This window comes from Micromys minutus (assembly GCF_963924665.1).
Source record: "Micromys minutus genome assembly, chromosome: 7".
NCBI classification, from domain to species: domain Eukaryota; kingdom Metazoa; phylum Chordata; class Mammalia; order Rodentia; family Muridae; genus Micromys; species Micromys minutus.
In genome coordinates, this window is record NC_137976.1 from 5,920,069 (window position 1) to 5,937,843 (window position 17,775).

General features: G+C 45.3%; 1 protein-coding gene across 2 annotated transcripts in view; it reads left to right on the plus strand.

Annotated features, from left to right (window-relative positions):
- Window positions 1-3,792: 3,792 nt before the first annotated feature.
- URB1 (URB1 ribosome biogenesis homolog) overlaps window positions 3,793-17,775 on the plus strand; it is a 55,774-nt gene continuing 41,791 nt past the window's right edge. For both annotated transcript variants that reach the window (XM_080918705.1, XM_080918706.1), the window contains exons 1-8: window positions 3,793-3,939; window positions 6,426-6,565; window positions 7,322-7,473; window positions 8,419-8,551; window positions 11,784-11,880; window positions 13,681-13,766; window positions 15,093-15,227; window positions 16,192-16,316. In XM_080918705.1, coding sequence (XP_080774831.1) covers window positions 3,804-3,939; window positions 6,426-6,565; window positions 7,322-7,473; window positions 8,419-8,551; window positions 11,784-11,880; window positions 13,681-13,766; window positions 15,093-15,227; window positions 16,192-16,316 — 1,004 coding nt within the window. In that variant the 5' untranslated portion in view covers window positions 3,793-3,803. The remainder of the gene's footprint in view (window positions 3,940-6,425; window positions 6,566-7,321; window positions 7,474-8,418; window positions 8,552-11,783; window positions 11,881-13,680; window positions 13,767-15,092; window positions 15,228-16,191; window positions 16,317-17,775) is intronic.

The following is a 17,775-nucleotide window of genomic DNA, read 5'->3' on the forward strand; positions in this document are numbered from 1 at the left end:
GGTCTCCATGCCAAGATCCAGGTCAGAAACTTGTATCTCCCAGTCTCAAGATCAGGATCACAGGTGAGCTTTCCAATTCTGGATTGTGGTTCATTCCAGATAGTCAAGTTGACAACCAGGAACAGCCTCTACATGACCTTTTAACTTCTCACCTTGGATTCTTTGTATAAATTGTTTGTCTTCACTGAACTTGTCAAATGTGTTATTTCCTTAGTGACCCTGTAGTGGGGTATGTGAGCTGTGTTATACTTTCTTGAATCTATTGTTGTTGATTATAAAAAAGCAGTGCCCATGGCCGCTATTGGGAGATATTGGCCTTCTGTGGACTTGAACTGAGTATCCAGGGTTGTTTCCGGTTTCTGGCCAGCTGTACTGTGTTCTGCACTAGAGCTCGAGATTACTGTCTTTGAGATAATACAGTGTTTGTTTGCTTATCATGCAGAAAATTCAACTGTCCTGATATTGGTAGATGTTGTACTAAGACACATTTCAACGGAAGAGATCAGAACTGGAATCAAAACTAAGAAAGGTATCATGACTCTGATTTCTACAACCTGACTGTGTCAATGAGCTCTTGTCAAGGTGAAAGTTCAAATTATTGAAGGGAGTTCAGCTCAGGGCTGTGGATGTAAGTCAGTTGGTAGAAGTCTTGCCTAACATACTTGACTCTCTGGGTTTGAGTTCCTGCACTTCAAAACAGCAACAGAAATGATACTGTGGAAAGCATTCTCCCATAGACAATGATGTTATAATCCTCTCATCCATGATAAACAGTTTACTATGAACTTGATACGGATTCTGACTGAGCAGAACTTGAATTTAACCCAAGGCGAAAATGCAGGTCCATGAAGTCATTCATAGTCCTATCCATACAGATACTTATTAAACAAATGTTTGTTGGCCCAGTATGTGTTCTAGGCAATGGAAATGAAGCATCAAGCTTGGCATCATCATGCACATTAACAAAGACTATTCTGTATCACCAATAGGTAAGAAAGGCAAAAAGAAAACAAAGTAGAGGACGGTACAAAGCCAGAGCAAAGAATGGACAAGAAGTCAGATGAAGTGAACATCTGAGCCACCGTAGGATCGTCAGGTGGAAGTTTCAAAGACTCTGAAAAGGATAAAATGTTCTAGAATAGTGATGCTCAGCCTTCAACAGAACAGAGGAAACTTGGGAACTTATATTTTGACTATGAAATATGCCTTCTCTATGTATTTGCGGGTTTGGTCCCCAGATGCTGACCCTATCTGGGAAGGCGGAACCTTTGAGAGCATAGCCTCAGAGCCGAAGTGAGGCTGGGACCAGACCTTGAAGGTGACTTCTGCTGGGTGTGTTCCAAGCTTTGTTTCCGTTAACGTATGAAAGAGTGTGAGGCAAGCCCCCACCTCCACGGGTGAGCTGCCCCAGACACCAAGTCTTCCCTACCATAACAGATTGACATTTTTTTTGAAGCTTGTGGCCAAAATAAATTCTTCTTTTCTCCTTTCTGCCAGGTTTTCAGTCACTGTCACAAGACCACGGAGACAAATAACACAGGGCTTCTTGTGGAAAGCCAACTATCAGCTGGTGAGCTTGGCATTGGACAAGGTATCAAAGACTTGGCACCAGTGATTTAGAGGACTGCTCTGAGCCAGTCTCAAACATCCTCTGTAATTCTGAGTAATTACATACCATCGGGTACCCCTTTATCTAAAGCTAGGATGAACAAGGTTAGTGTCTATGTAATAGGGGCTAGGTTTCCCAGTCTCACTAATTCTTGTGGGTTTAAAAAAATTAATTTGTGAGTTGTGTGGGTGTGTTGCACTTGCAACAGCATGCATGTAGAGGCCAGAATACAATTTGTGGGAGAAGGTCTCTCCTTCTACCATATGGGTTCCGGGGATTGAACCGAGGCCATCACTCTCCTGGCCTCCCGCTCTAATTTTTTATAACATACGCTAGTACAGAGAAATGATAATTTCTCCCAACGCCACATAAGCTGAACTCTGGGCTTTTGACTGTTTCTTCCTTCCTCCTGCTGCCTTTTTGTGTGGGTCCTGGTGAGTGTCGATGAACTTTAATTAAAATCAGCAAGGAGGGTCCATGTGGACCATCGGTCACGAGTCTGACTTTATCCTCTTCTTGATAGTATACATGGCTTCAGTCATCTTTATTTTTCTGACAGGCCCATGACCCAGGGATTCCCACAGATGCAGCTGTCTCTGCAGGTTACTGCCTCAGAGTCAAAGGCAAGTGTTTTTTCCTACTGGGGACTCTCAAATCAGAGTAGTGACAGGGACCACATTCTTGGATGCTTAAAAGATATTTGCTTTCGAAAGAGTGCCTCATTAAACTTAGAAGAATATGGCAGAAAATCTCAGAAATCATCCGTTATGCAACTATAGGCTGCTCTGGAATTTTAAATGCATACCCAGGGATTGATAAGATCTGTTTTGCTTTTTAATGCAACTGCCCAATTTTACTTTCTCACATTTGCCAGAGCATTTAATGCAGGCTGTAAATCAACAGTTTACAACAAATAAAAAACCTCATTGTACTCTCTGTCCCCTTAAAACAGTTCTTTAAACATTACATTCCTTGCTGTTCTCCAGCCCAGGATTGGGGAGAGCAGGCTTTGTTGTCTCCTTTTTAATGAGGGTGCTGAGATATGGACTCTGTCCAAGGGGGTTTCTTTCTTTCTTTCTTTCTCTCTTTCTCTTTCTCTCTTTCTTTCTTTCTTTCTTTCTTTCTTTCTTTCTTTCTTTCTTTCTTTCTCTCTCTCTCTCTTTCTTTCTTTTTTTGCTTTTTTTAAATTTTTTATTTGATTTTTAAAAATTTACAGTTGAAATGTTATCCCTTTTCCCCAGTTCCCCCTCCAGAAAACCTCTATCTCCTCCCCCTCCCCTTGCTTCTATGAGGGTGCTCCCCCTCCCACCTCCTTCTGCCTTCCTGCCTGACATTCCCCTACACTGGGGCTTTGAGCCTTGGCAGGACCAAGGGCTTCTCCTCCCAAGGGGGTTTTCTTAAATGCTTACTTTCTTTGATCTCCCCTGGCCTTTAGCACCACAGAAAGGAGTGCAATCGAGGTTTGGGAGAAGCTTGGATGAAGGTTACTTGAAGTGACATCTAATCGGCCCAGGCCTTCTGGCTAGGGTTGTGACAAAGGCTGGAATTCAGGGTTAGGGGCACGGGTTCAGCCCCGGACCCACATTCCCAAGCGGTAAGTCCACCTAATGTCAGGCCCTTGTGAAATCACCCGGCCTACACGCAGAGGGCTTGAACTGAGAAAGTATCAATCTCATGGAGTTGTTCCAAGGGACACCATTAAGGTGCCCAGAAATTTTAAAAAATGAGTTGTTTGTGCTGCTCTTTGTGGTCTTCGGAGAGGGTCTGGGAGTTCTCGCCCAGGGACCCCAACAAGGCCGTTGGGGGTGGACAGGAGAAGTGCTTTGATCGATCCGCCCTAGATTGTTGCTGCTAAGGGCGTGTAAGTCTTCCCAAGTGTGATTTTTTTTTCTCTGAGGACAGAACACAGCCAGAGCTTGTAAGAAATCCCAGGCCCTTCAGGCCCCGCCCCAGCATCAAACCACACCCACACCCGCCCAGAGGCACGCCCCAAAGGCCCCGCCCCTAGGTGGTCTGCCTTCTCCACGCCCCCTTCAGCAGGCCCCGCCCCTTATGCCATTTCTCACTGGAAGACCGGCTTCCCCTCTCAGGCTCCGCCTTTTCCTCCAGTCACGCCCCTTCCTTGCCGCCAGTGTTTCCGGTCGCGTGGGTTATCCGACGGTGCTGGTTTTTTTCTGGGCCGGTGGTTTGGGCCATGGGGGTCCCCAAGAGGAAGGGGAGCCCTGGCGGCGCGGCGTCCCCCGCGGGCACAGCCAAGCGATCTCGAGCGGAGGAGTTCACGGGCGTGCGGTTCAAGACTCAGCTGAAGGATGCGCAGGGCCCAGGACCGGGTAAGTGAGAGCGGCGAGCCGGGGCAGAGACTGAGGACCAGACTGCACTCCTCAGCTTCGGGACAGTAGCGGTCACAGACGCGCCTCCGGCGTCCAGGAAAACGGAGGCTCCGGTGATTGAGCGTACAGGGTCCCCAGCACTGCATGTTCGTGCTTTTGCGGCCACACGTTTCTCCGGGGCAGCGACCACTAGAGACACTCAAAACCTCTCGGCTGTCAGGATAGTAAAGGAAGGGTCCCCGTTCATACTGCAAGCGTTTACGGGGCCCTGGCTCGGAGTTAGTCTAGAAGAGTTCAGTGAGACAGTTTGCTTGGGCTGTCAGTAGCCGTTCTCATAGGCACTGGTAACCAAATGTCAACCCTGATAATGGCGGGATGTCACGTGTAACAGGTTCCCTAAGGACCTAGAACTCCTTGTCAAGTGACTAGGATTGTCAGGATCGGTGACTGAGATGGACCGGATTCTGTAATTTAATCTCACTCGATACAGAGTGTGAATACAACTATTTATAACCATGTGATGAGTACACTGGTTGTAAGGAGAATCATAGTTGGAACATGTTACCATATTCAGACATCAACGCTGTGGTAAAACAAGACAGTGAAATATTTCTCTCAGGTTAACAACATTACTAATAAGCTATCACAGGGCTTGATGGTACATACCTTTAATTCAGCACTTGAGAAGGAGGCAGAGGCAGGAGGATCTCTTGAGCCGGAGGCCAGTGTTATCTAACAAGTTCCAGAACAAGTATACCTTGACTTCCTATATTGGAAATACTAGAAGATGAAGGATAGTTGGTGGCATCCCAACAGAGTTAGAGTTGGCAGCTGCTTCTGTTGACAGCCCAAAGAAGAGTGAGCTGTCTGTCTCCCTGGACTACTCCAGGCTAACTCACAGCCAAGAAACTCAATAAACACTATATGGAGAGACCTTGACTCAAAAAGCATTCTCAAATAATTTTTTCTTATAATTTTTATTTTTAAAAATTTGGTGCCTAGCCTTGGTAGTTTGCTTGGAGGTTGATGCCTTTGTTAGCACGGAATTGATCGCCCTGCACATTTATTCGGTATTTAATCTCAGCTACTATTAGGCAGAGATATAATGGGCGAATGAAACCCTGGCACAGGTCTTCCCGTTGTGAGTCTGATAGTTTGGGAAAGCAGCAAAGTCACATACACGGTTTTCCAGAGGAGCCAGCTTTCCGTTTACAGATGGGCCCGGGGCCTCGATCTGTAAAATCAAGGAATGTTTCCCCAAGGATTTTCAAGAGTTGTAGAATGGTATAGGGATAGGAGCTGTTCTGGCAGAAGAAAAGAGTTAGCTTGGTTTCTGAAAAGCTTCTGTCTACATCTCGGGGCAGCTAGGTTGACAGGTATGTGATTGCTGAAGTGATTGAAAGATGTTGCAAAGCTGAAGAAGAGGAGTATGTATTGTAAGTGACTCTTGGAGACCTGAGGGATAGAACCATTGTGACACTGGGCCACCTCTGTCACATGCCATGGGCCTTGCTTGCTCACTGTCTCACTTGGCTGTGCCACAGGTGCCCAGGGCAGCAGCACCTCTTGAGAGTGTCTAAGGAGCTAGTATGGTTGAGGGGGATGCTACACTCACTATGAAGTGAGGTTGGAAAGGCCTGAGTAGGAGCAGATGCCACCTAAGTGCAACTGGCTTTGAAGGGCTCACTTTGTGCTGTATGCAATACCAGAGTTACACTTTGTATAAGCCCTGTTAGGTGGGCTCCTTGCTCTGGCTTGTTTTATAGATAAGGTATCAGAACTCAGCATTCAGTGACTTGCCCACCACCATGGAGCCAACAGGTGGGTCACTCTAGGATGTATGTCCAGGTGTTTGCCACAGACTTATGTTTGTAATTGGTATATTCTTACCTGATGTGTTCTTAGTGCACAGCCTTGCTCCTTGATCCTCATACCTGACCAGATGTTACAGAATGGCTTGAGTCAGCCAATAGAGCTGCTGTCCAAGAAGAGATCGTTGACTCTATACAATTTATGGCTCTCACCTGCAGAATCAAGTCCCCTCTAGGGCTAGAGCCAGAATTGCAGCACGAGTTTCTCATCACCAGCTTCTTTCTTACACTGGCTTCATTTAAGTGTTTTTATAATGTGCATATGGGTTTATCTGCCCGGGGCCACTGTAACTAAAGACTGCACACTAGATGCTAAACAGCATTTATGTTCTTGCAGTTCTAGGTAGAAAGAACCCAATGTCATGTGCATGCAGGCTCTTCCTGAACTGCACACAGTTACCCCTTGCTGTGTCCTCAGTCTTCATGTGAAGGGCTGTCTTCAGTTAGTTTTATAGGAGTTACAGCCTTAACATGAACCCTCAGTTCAGGGGGTTCTTTGCCTCTTTGGTGCATTCAAGGTGTGTGGGAGTCACTGAACAAGAAAAGTATGGTGTAGTATTGGCTACAGTGGTTTCTGAGGAGACTGTCCCATTGATCTCTTAACTCTCATTTCAGCTTTGGAGGCCTTTGTCTCTGCTGCCAAGCAGCTACCACGGGAAGACAAGTGTGATGTTGTTGAGGGCTACATCAAGATATCCATGGAATGTGCAGAAATTTTCCAGCTCCTGAGTGGAGAGAAGCGACCGGAGAGTGAAGTAGGTTGTTTCTTACTTGCATGATGAAGAGAAGTCAGTGTTGTGTAGCAGTGAGCTTGGCAAAGTGTGATACCCATGTCTTGGTCAGTCAGCTTCCCTCAGAAAGTGATCTCTTGTTTCATTGCTTTGCTTCTGTGGCCTTTGTGGGAAACAGCAACTTCTCTTTAATAGTTTATAAATAATGTCATAAGTCAGGATTAGATTTTTAAAATGTTTGTTCATTTATTTTTATGTGTATGCATACCACATGCATGCTTGTTGCCACACAGGTTAGAAGAAGGCATTGAATCCCCTGGAACTTGGGTATAGACAGCTGTGAGCTGCCATGTGGGTGCTTGGAACTGACCCAGGTTTTTTGCAAGAGCAGCCAGTTCTTTCAACTGCTGAGTCATCTTTCCACCCCGGGATTATAGATTCTTACAGTGCACTAGGTTTGCTTTAACACGGGGGAAATGCTGTGTGTTATAGACTCAGAACACATATGGAACTGGGCTCTTGTTATAAGGATGTCGAACTGAATGTCTTCAGGGCACTGAATTTCATCCTCAAAAACGTTTTGCCCTTTGCTTCTGTCTCATGAAACCAAGCACCCTCTTGTCTGTTTCTAGTTCAGAGCCTGGGTCTTGCTGGGTAAGGCTGGTAAATGCTTGCCTGCTTCCCTCTTGTTATTTTGGCTCAGGATCTAGGGAAGGGCTAATGTATAACTGTAGTTATGGCAAGAATGAGATGATTGACAGCTCAGTTCTGCCTTTGCAGATGCTGTTAGTATTTCAAGCTTTTGAGGCTATATTACTGAGGACTGCCAGTGACCTTACCCATTTCCACGTGGTGGGTACCAACATTGTGAAGAAGCTACTAAACAACCACATGAAGCTCCTCTGTGAATCCCTGTATGCATCTGGTTACAGGTGAGCTGTCTGTTGCGTGGCCAGGGACCAGCCTTTAGATTGACCATTACTGAAGTTTTTCAGACCATGACTCAGCCCATTCTTCATTAGTGACCAGCAGGGGCCACTGCTCACTTCATACCTAGTGTCCCTTCTGCCTCTAGCCTGCTCTCTTCACTGTCCTAGGACTCAACCATGCCTTACATAGCCTGTTCTGCCTTAGATGGTTCTTTTCTCAAGTGGTCATGGTATACATCTTCCTCAGCACTTTGCAGAGGAAAGGCCTCTGTGATCTTCACTGACCACCTTAGGCCAGTAACAGTCCCACTGTCCTTTTCTGTCTCCATGTCCCACTTTGGCTGTCTGCATGTAGTCAGTACCTGTGTACTTGACACAATCGTCTATATCTGTTGACTGACTTCTCCCCTAAATATGTGTGCAGAGGATCGTAGCATCCTATTTTCCGGGGTCTAGAACCTTGCGTGGAGCCACCAATTCTGGCAAGCTCAGAGAAGGCTGCCAAGAGGGCACTTCTGGAGACACCTCGTGTCTGGGATATGGCTGCTCTGTCACTGATGGTTACTTGAGAGATAAAACTTTTGTCTTTAGTACTAGGCATGGTGTTCACACCTTAATCCCAGAACTCAAGAGGCAGAGGCACGCAGATATCTGTGAGTTCAGGGCCAGCCTAGTCTCTACACAGTGAGTTCAATTTCAGCCAAAGCTATATACATACTGAATCTGTGTCTCAAATAATAATATTAATAATATATTTTTCTTTCTTGTATTATAATCTTTTCTTGGCTTTTTAGTTTCCTTTTAAAGTTTTGGTTATGCTTTAAAAAATGGAAGAGAAGAACATTCAGACTTTCTCTTTTTTGGTTTTGGGTAGCAAATCCTACAGCCAGGTGTGCTCTGGGCTCCCCGATAGTGCTGTTCCTGACACTTGGTTTCCTGTCTATGCAGAATGGCTAGAGCCTGCCTGGACCTGATGGCTGCCATGGTGACCCAGGGTCCTGAAGCTGCCAGAGATATGTGCAGCTGCTTTGATTTGAATAAAAAAGCCTTGTTTGCCCTGGTGACCAAGAGAGATTCAAAGGTGAGAACCCCCAGTGTCATGGTCCACAGCTCCCTTCCCTTGGTTCTCACACAGCTGCAGAAGTCCGTGCCTTTGAGTAGGGCAGCAGCCTTTCCCTCACCCCCAACCCCCTCCAATCTGGCTTTGATGGGCCAATGGCTCAGAACCTGAACAACTGGGACCTCTAAGGAAGACCTGGGCCTACAGCTGTGAGCTTATACAGCATCCCAGTCCTCTTCCCATTCTGTCCCCTTTAGAAAAATCCCAGGAGGGCTCCTGGGGCCTGTGGGAAAGGACCTCTGCTCCTCAGTTACAATCTTTAGTGGGTAGAGGCTGAAGGAACCAGGGAGAACAGGAGCAGGCATGCTTGGATCTCAGGAGCATGCAGGACTTCACTGGTAGCTCTAGAAGTGACACGTGGGTTTGGCAGGGATCTGAAGAAGAAAACACAGCAAAGATGTCTAAGCTCCCAGCACAGGGGCCAGCTGCAGGTCTTGGTAGCACCTGTTCCTGCTTGCCAGATCGGCTCCTAATGGTGCTCAGTGCTGTGCACAGCCAAGGCCTGAGTGCTTTCCTCCTGAGAACAGAGCACACTGAATACATATCGCACCATGGCTGAGGTAGAAGACTGTTACTGTGCATCTCCTGTGTAAAAAAACAGACAGCATGCTAGCCCCTTGTCCTAGTTTGCCTGGCTATTACATTTCTTAATTGCTAGGAAGTGGTCGGATGGGTTCATAATAATGCTGTAACTTTTATGGCTTTTTGAGACTGGTCTGGTATTAGGGGTTTATAGAATTACAAATAAGGCAATATCTGAGGGAAGAAAGTTTATGTCTCAGTGTTCCTTAGATGCTACACTTTATTAACACGTCAACAGACTCCCATCAGTGGGTAAGGCTTTGGACATGATATCAGAATGAATTATCCAGGCTTTCTGAGTAAAGTAGTCTGATATATCCAGGCCACCCAGACAGCCAGGACAATATGGAAAAGCCCAAACCCTGGCTGCAGCAGCTGCTCCATCCATGCTCCTAGGGGACCCTATATTACTCCTGGGATTGTAAAGTGGAAGACTCTGTCCCATTACAAGTGCTTGTACTGTCCTTGTGTGATCTGCAGACACTCCCTTAGGTATATTGTGGTCAGTGACAGCCAGACATAGTTTATCAAAAGTCAGAGGCATTAAAAATAGAGCAGCACAAGGACCCTGAGTTCCAGCTTTAGCTGGTGTCAGCTGCCTTCACCCACTTAACACCCCACCTTTTCAGTTGACGTTTATAGCAAATCTCAGAAGAGAATCCTATTTCAGTATAAATGTTTCAGTATGTACTCTTAGCAGAATAATGTCTTGAAAAAAGAAACCGCAATGGTATTATGGCAGTGTCACCATTAATAATTTCTCACCGCGAACAGCCAGTTTGGTCTTTGGATCGTCCAGTCTCAAAAACATTTTTATACTTAGTTCAAATCTGGGTCTAAGCAAGGCCCATATGTTTGTTGTATTTGATTAATAGGTTTGTCAGGTGTCATTAAATATCTCAAGCATTGAGTTTTCCCTTTTTTATTTTATACCCTAAAGTTGTTGACTGTGGAGAGTCACTTCTGCTTTGTAAGGTATATTTTGATGTTTTTGAAGAAAGTAGATTATATCTGTTCATCCAGCCAAAGAAAGCATTGTTAAAATCTTGTGCCAAATAGCAGCTTTGCCAAATGTTTCAGTCTATTTTGGAAAGTATTTTTTAGAACAAGTCTAGAGAAGTTCAGGATGTTTCCTTTCTGGGATGACATCCCTGTGAGGTCATAGGGTGGGAATGAGGAGTAGGCACAGGCTGGCTTCAGTGGGAGTGAGATGCTTCTGAAGGGTAGGCTGGAGGTGGAGGTCTGTGGTGGTGGCTAGTCTAGGGAGAGTGGATGCCCTTATCTCTGAGAGTGGTCAGTCTAGTTTCTCTGTACTACAGGACCTGAGATTCGAGGTTGGTTTGGGATCTAGGATAGGAATCAATAGATAGTAACCAGATTTTTTTTCATTTAGAAATTCTTTGTTTGGAAGATCTTACAGGAAGATCTTGTCCAGGTCTACTGTGATCGTCTAGAAAAATCTAAAGTTACAGAAATGGGGACTAGGGGTTCTAGGCCCCAGACTGCCTCTGAATAATTCAATGGAAGAGGAAGAAGAGGAAGAGGAGGGAGAGGAGGAGGAGGGTGATGATGAGTCTTTTTCTAACTCATTTTCGAAGTGTGAGTGCTCCCACCCACATGGCTGTTGAGAACTGAAGGAGATGACAGTGATTAATTGTTTGCCATTGTGCCTGCTGAAGTAGGTGCTCAGTAAACACCGCCATCATCCTCACCACTGTCACAATGACTGTTGCCACCTCTTCTGTTACTACTTAGTGGGCAAGGGTGGTCCGGAAGGCAGGGATGCTGACTTCTTGGTCTTGCCAGGTGTTCAAGACCATGCTTTCTATCCTGTTGACTTAATACTTGCAATGCACTCCAACTCTTGGAATAACTGGTCATTGGAAAGGTTTTCGGTCTGCGTGGTGGAGGCTCTAAGTTCATGTCCAGGGCAGGAGCAGCTGTGGTGAGCTGTGCCTTCACCTCCTTGTGTTGAGACATGAATGTGTCTTAACACTGGGAGGGAAGGCTGAGGAGATGGCTCACGACTTCTCCAGAAGTGGCGGCTGGTAATCATGGCTTTTGTGCCTGCCTCCCTGGGTCATGCCAGTGCCTGTACGCTGTACCCTGGGATGTCCATGCATTTGTAACATGAAGCATCATCTGTGCTTTAGTGTGATTTAATAACTTATTTACAGTTTCTAATAAAAACCAGATATCACCACATTGGCCTCTCATCAAAAGCAGCACCATGTCTCCATTATCTCTGGCTTTTCTAAAAACACAATAGATTGTTTTCATTAGCAAGCATGAGGGATTGATTCCAGCAGGGCTAAGGATCTTTGGCGCCATTCTAGAGTGAACTAAAGAAACTTATGTCATAAGTCAGGGGAGGGCGCAGCTGTTTTCAGTCATATGTTTCTATTGAGAATAGGACTCGGATACAGTGAAAGCAGAGAAGACTTTCAGAGTTGGAATGCAAAGAGATTTGCTTTCTGTAAAGCAGAGGAATCCATATGCCAGTGCCTGAGATAAGGCCAGGCAGCTGGTGACACTGAGCTAAGAGGTGTACACACCTTCTATATCCTTGTCTGTAATGGCTGCATGTGACATATGAGTCTTTGTCCTACAGGGAGTGCATGACGTTCGGCTGGCCTACATCCAGTTTGCCCTCTCCTTCCTAATTGCAGGTGATGACAACACCATAGGGCAAGTGCTGGAGATAAAAGGTGAGGGTCCCTCGTCCCATGGGGAAATATGAAGTCTAGAGGAACCTACTGCAAGTGTTTCTTCCAAAAGAAGAGTTACAACGCTCAGAGCTCACGTTTGTCAAGGCTGTGAGCAGCTGTGTGTGGGTAGTACGGTTGGTATTCCGTGAGGCTGATACTGAGCACAGCCTGGACAGACAGGAAACTTTATAGCTTCTGTCCACAGCCCAGACTTTCCTTAGTATTTGTACTCTAAATGTTTAGTTATTTAACATGTATGGTGTTTTCCCTGTTTGTGTGTCTATATGCCCATGCTTGTGGTACCTGTAGAGGACAGTAGAGGGCAGCAGACCTCATGGGACTGGAGTTACAAACAATTTTGATCTGTTAATGTGGGTGCTGGGAATCAAACCTGGGTCCCCTGGAAGAGCTTCTACTCTGAACCACTGAGCCATCTCTCCAGCTCCAGTAATTGAATTAAAAAAAATAAAGTATTAGGGGTTGGGACATAGCTCAGTTGTATAGCACTTAACATATTACAAGGATTGTGTGTTCTCTGCATCATAATAAGTAACATAGACAGATATATTAATTACCATAATGGCTGTACTTCATGTTATCAGAATATGAAGGCACTAGGGAACTTCAATTCAATTTGACCACCTTCTGGTGACTGCCTTCCTAGAACAAGGCTCGTCAGAGTTATTAGGAACATTAGTGTTTTATTCAGAGCTTCAGAAGGATAGTAAGTGACTATCCTGCAGAGGCATTTGGCATTGCTCGGAGTTCCAGAATCACAGGACAGGGCACACTGAGCTTTGTGCTGCAGGTGCGGGTAGGAGTGGAAGTGAGACTGCTCAGCCTGGGCATGTGGGGGCTCTGCCGCTGGTGGGCATGGTAGGAGGAGACAGACTGTTCGCATACGGTCGGCATTGGTGGCAGAGCACCTAACAACAGCAGCTCAAGGATGGAGGCGCTTACTTAGGCTTGCGTTACTTTAGGGGACTGGTGACATGGAATCACGGTCAGGAAGCAGAGGGAGATGAATGTAAACTACACCATCCCATGGGCTGGGTCCCTGACTAAATAATACTGCGAAGGCAAGCTGGGAGCCAGCATTGACCATTCTCTGACCAACCAGAGCAAGGGGTACTAGCTGTCATAGTACACACCGACGGCAGTGTTTGAGTGACAGGCGGGTGAGCGGAGAATAGCATCATGAACATCAGCATGTGCAGCAGCAGAAGCCAAGTCAGCTCGGATGGCGGCGTGTTTGCTGTTGAGTACAGATTGTGCTTGACTTGAAACTTATGTTTCGACTTTAAAAAAAGAATGAGTTCTCTGTAGAACTGTGTGCTCTTTAGGCTTGTGTGGATCCAGTGAGACTGACTGTTGGGGCATTCTGCCCTGTCACCTCTAGGTCTGTAGATGTCCTGGTAGAGGAAAGGGGTGAGTCACAGTGAAGGGCAAACACGCCCCCCTGCACTGTGAAGCTCCAAACCCAGGACCGTCCCAAGCATCCCTGAGCTCACGGAAGTGGAAGGGATTCCAAGGGCTGTTGCCATGCTCTGGATTCTCCCAAGTAGCACCAAGTTGCTTTTACTTCATGTAAGCAAACAATAAATCGGGCTGGGCAAGTACCAAACTTCTTGAGAATTCTGTGGTTATTTCACCTTGACATGTCCGTGATTCCCTGGGCCATGGAGCATGTTTACTATTGAAAACTTGTGTGGTCGGTACAGAACCTGGATCGGGGCGGCATTATTTGCTTGACATTTGAAAGTACCATTGAGTTTAATTCTTTGCAACATTTCTTTTCAGAATTTATCCCCTGCATTTTTAGCTCAGGCATAAAGGAGGATAAGATTTCTACCATCAACATTTTGTTGTCCACACTGAAAACAAAGGTAGAGTCTACTGCCTAGTGTATCTTGTTTGTCGTTGAGAATGAATTAGGCTTGCCCCCACCCACAGTGTGTTTCAGGGCTGAGTTCACGGTGAGGTAGTTTGGACAAGACCTGTTCAGGCTTAGACTTGGGATTGGTGTGGAGTTAGTTTTGGGATTGGAGGGTTAAAGAAGACCTCCTGGCCCCTTTTGCTCCCAGAAGAGAAAAGCTGTCAGTCTACAAACTCAGCTGCAGTATTTTGGACTGTAAACTGCACATGGTTCGTTTTTTACAAACACGCCCAAGTGCTAATTTGAGTCATGTTGCATATCCTGACCTTTTAGATATCTTAAGAGACGTTTTAAAACTTGGTAAAAGGATCATGGATTGTATATAGAGATACCTTCAGTGATCAGCAAACAAACTGACCCCCTGAAATGAAAAGTTAGAATCCAATGCTTTAAAAAAGGCTTAGAAGCAAGGAGGGTGTGTCGGGTAGTGTTTACCTCAGTGAGTCTCACTGGGGCGATAGACCCACTCTCCACTAGTGGAGAGCACTTTGATTGTCACAGGGGATGGTGCCACTAGTCCCTTGTGGCTGAAACCAGTGATGTTGGAGCACATCCTACAGGACAGCTTCCAGAGTAGAGTTACTACATGAACTTACTACAGTGGTACTCAGTGCTAGCAGAGATGCAGCAAAAGTGAGAGCTGAGCCTAGAGGCATGATGTCTTATGTGTGTTTACTTACCTATACCTGAATTAACTGTTGATTCATTGCATTATGTATTCAAGCCACCCAAGGATGCATTTGGAATACAAGTTCCTAAAGCACAGGAATTTGAGGGTATCCCTAGGTGGGGCTGAGACCTTGATGTGGGTCCTATATGTAAGAACCAACACCTACTCCCTAGACAGAAATGTGGTAAAAATCTGTGTAGCCGGATGCTGATCGTGGCTTTGCAGGGAATAGCCAGAGTGTGGGATCACCTAATACAAGCACCACAGGAGCCATGACATCAGTTATGGACCAGTCAGAGCACAGAAAGGCATTTAGATCTTCTAAATGATGCTCTGAAAAAAGCTAAATTATGTAAATAAAAGAAACATCCAAACCATAAGTAAATGTAATCAGTGTACATTGTGGGTATAGATGGGAGGGGTTCAAAAAGAAACACTAAAATGCTAAGTGCGTAGTCTAAGATTCTTGGGAATTTGGCAGATTCTCTATTTCTCTATTTTTCCTTTCTTTTGGTAAATTATCTTCTCTTGGCATGCATACTTTTATAATATTAGAATATAGAAATGATTGACTTTCATTTTTCTTTCTCTTCTTACTGTATCCAGGTGATCCACAATAAAAACATCACAAAAACCCAGAAGGTGCGTTTCTTTACTGGGCAGTTTCTGAACCATATAGCTGCGCTCTACAACTGGAATGGGATCACAGATATTGTTCCAGAAAACCCAGAAGGCACTGAGGTGAGTCGCAGGGTTTCACTTAACCTTGTCCTTGTGTGACCCTCACGGTCAGGACAAGAAAACTTCGGAGTCCTACCTCAGACCTCTGAGGGAATACCATTTGGTCCATTTCTTCTGACTTAGGGTTATATAGTTAAATTAATTCTTTGCAAGGTATAATACAATTCCTATAAAATTTTTATTCTATTCTTGGAACAATGGGAGTAATACCACTTTTGTTTTTAATGAGAAAACAATTATCTCCTGGTGTAGTGGCACCCTGGCTGGCCCTGTAGTACCTGACTGGTAGGTTTATAGGACTCCTCTGGGCTGCCTCTTTCTCCTCTCACTTGGCTCTTTTCCTTGTTATGATATCCAGCTTTTGCAGTGTAACTTTCTTATTTCAGAATTCTGTCCAGAAGAACTCACATTTTGCTTATGTTGTGATTGTTAATTCATGAGCTAAATTACAGCAGCCCTCACAATTGGCCCAAGCCTATCGCTCACTTTGGTTTTCCTTGGAACAGGGACTTGGCTAGCTTGGGAAGGGTGTAGCTTCCCTGTTAAGTTGATGGCCACTGCCTCTTGAGAGCCTACTTTGCTTCCTTCTGTCTGGGTGACTTGCCCTTGTCCTTCTGCTTTAAGCGTATTGCTGTATGTTCCTCACCAGGAAGTCCCACAGGCTGACATAAGCACTCGTAAATGTGGACTTTCATTCAAAAGCACAAGACAAATTAAGTCATTTTAAACCTTAGATTAAACTTACATGCTTAATCTCACCCTTCTTAAGAGTGTTTTTTTTTTTTTTTTTGTCCTGATCAGTGTGTATCTACTGCCTGGGGTTTGCTCGTTTGCTTTTGAACTGATCTCAAATATTTGATTTAAAGTATATTCCTAGTTGTTATCATCAAGTGATATTGCCCAGTTTTTATTCTGTAGCTGTCAATAAGGACCTTGAAATTGATGGTTTATTAAATCCCTCTAGATGTCTACTGAAGAAGCGGGGAAAGCCATGGTGAGGGACCTCGTTCATAACTTCCTGATAGATCTCTGCTGTTCTCGAAAGCATGGGATTAGTTTTTATGACCCCTCTTTGGGAACTTCTGGCAGGTAAAGTATGTTGCTCCGTGAACCCCTGCGTGTGTGTTTCTTAAAGGGTGGCACTTGACTGTCCAGTGGAAACCAGCTAAGTGATGGAACTGTGGTGCTTCAAGTCAGAATCATGGACAGTTAAACTTAATAGGGGAGATTTGGAGAGTGTGTATGTATCAGTGCCCTAGGAGACAGAGGGCTCACAGTTAAATTCAGGCACAGATCAATTTACCAAGGGGGAGGTAGTGCATGTGTGTATTTAAAGACATCAGTGTCCCTGGATCAGAGAAAGAGACAAATGCAAAAGAATTCAGTTATTTCTAACTCTGACTGGAGTAGCTCTAAGGACATCACCTTCAGTGTGGTGGCATGGTGGGAATCTGCCTGAGTGTGGGTTTGTTTTAAGGTTATTCTGATACAAGTTACTACATTTATTTCACCTTTTCAAACTTAGAACTTTAAAGCATTGTAGGTAAGTACCCTACCACTGAGCTATATCTCTAACCCTAACTTTTTAAAAAACTTAATTAGAGTTTTTTCTTTCCTCATCAGAATGAACTAATTTTCCTGTTAAAATGCAACTTCAGGATTTTAGAATTTAGGACAATGTTAGAAACCTGTTACGTACATGCCTTTAAGTGATTTTCCTTTGATTACTGTGTCCCCGAGAAAGATGGTCACTTAGGAAGCATCAGAGCATCAGAGCATCAGTTGAAATGCTGTAAATTTGCAAAAAGCTGTAGTTATATATATTTTGAAACCATTGGCAAACACTAAGTGTTGTGCTTAGGGGTTGAAGAGGGAACTGTGTGCTGATGGAAGTGGAAAGGACTGAGGAATTCAAAGCAGGGTGCCCCAACAGTCATGGGACTTATCCTCTTATTTCTTCTGGTCCCCACACAAGTGTCACCACTGCAGGTGCTTACCCTGGAAATCCTTGTTGCTCAGAGAGCCCCTCTGCTGTCACTGTCATCTGCCTGGCCAAGGCCTCTGTGGCTTTTCACCACCATGCATAGTTATTTCTTTGTTCATAGTCTGATTGGTGAGAAGAACAAGCAGAGACTGCTCCTTGTCTGGGCTGGTGGCCGCTGACCCCTAAGTGATCACTGAAGACAAGGGGCCAGCATAGAGCAAGGGGTGGCGACCTTTCCTGTGAGAGCCAAATAGATTAAGCTTGATAGGGCCAGTCTCTGTGACCACCCAGCACTGCTGTTGTGACACTGAAGTGACCATAGGCGAAGACAAATGGCTGTAACTGTCAAGTACAGCTTTAAAGGTAGGTGGTAGCCCATAGTAGGGCAACCTAGTGAGCCAGCTAAGAGCAGATGGCAGAGCCTTGGTACATCTGGATGCTCTGAGGTCGAGCAGATGTGGAAAGTATTAGGGCTTTGGGCAGATGAAACACAGAGCCCTGGAGCCTCAGCTATGGAGGCCGTGGGTCGGTGCTCCCTCTGAGCTTTCATGTCAGCAGGGTGTA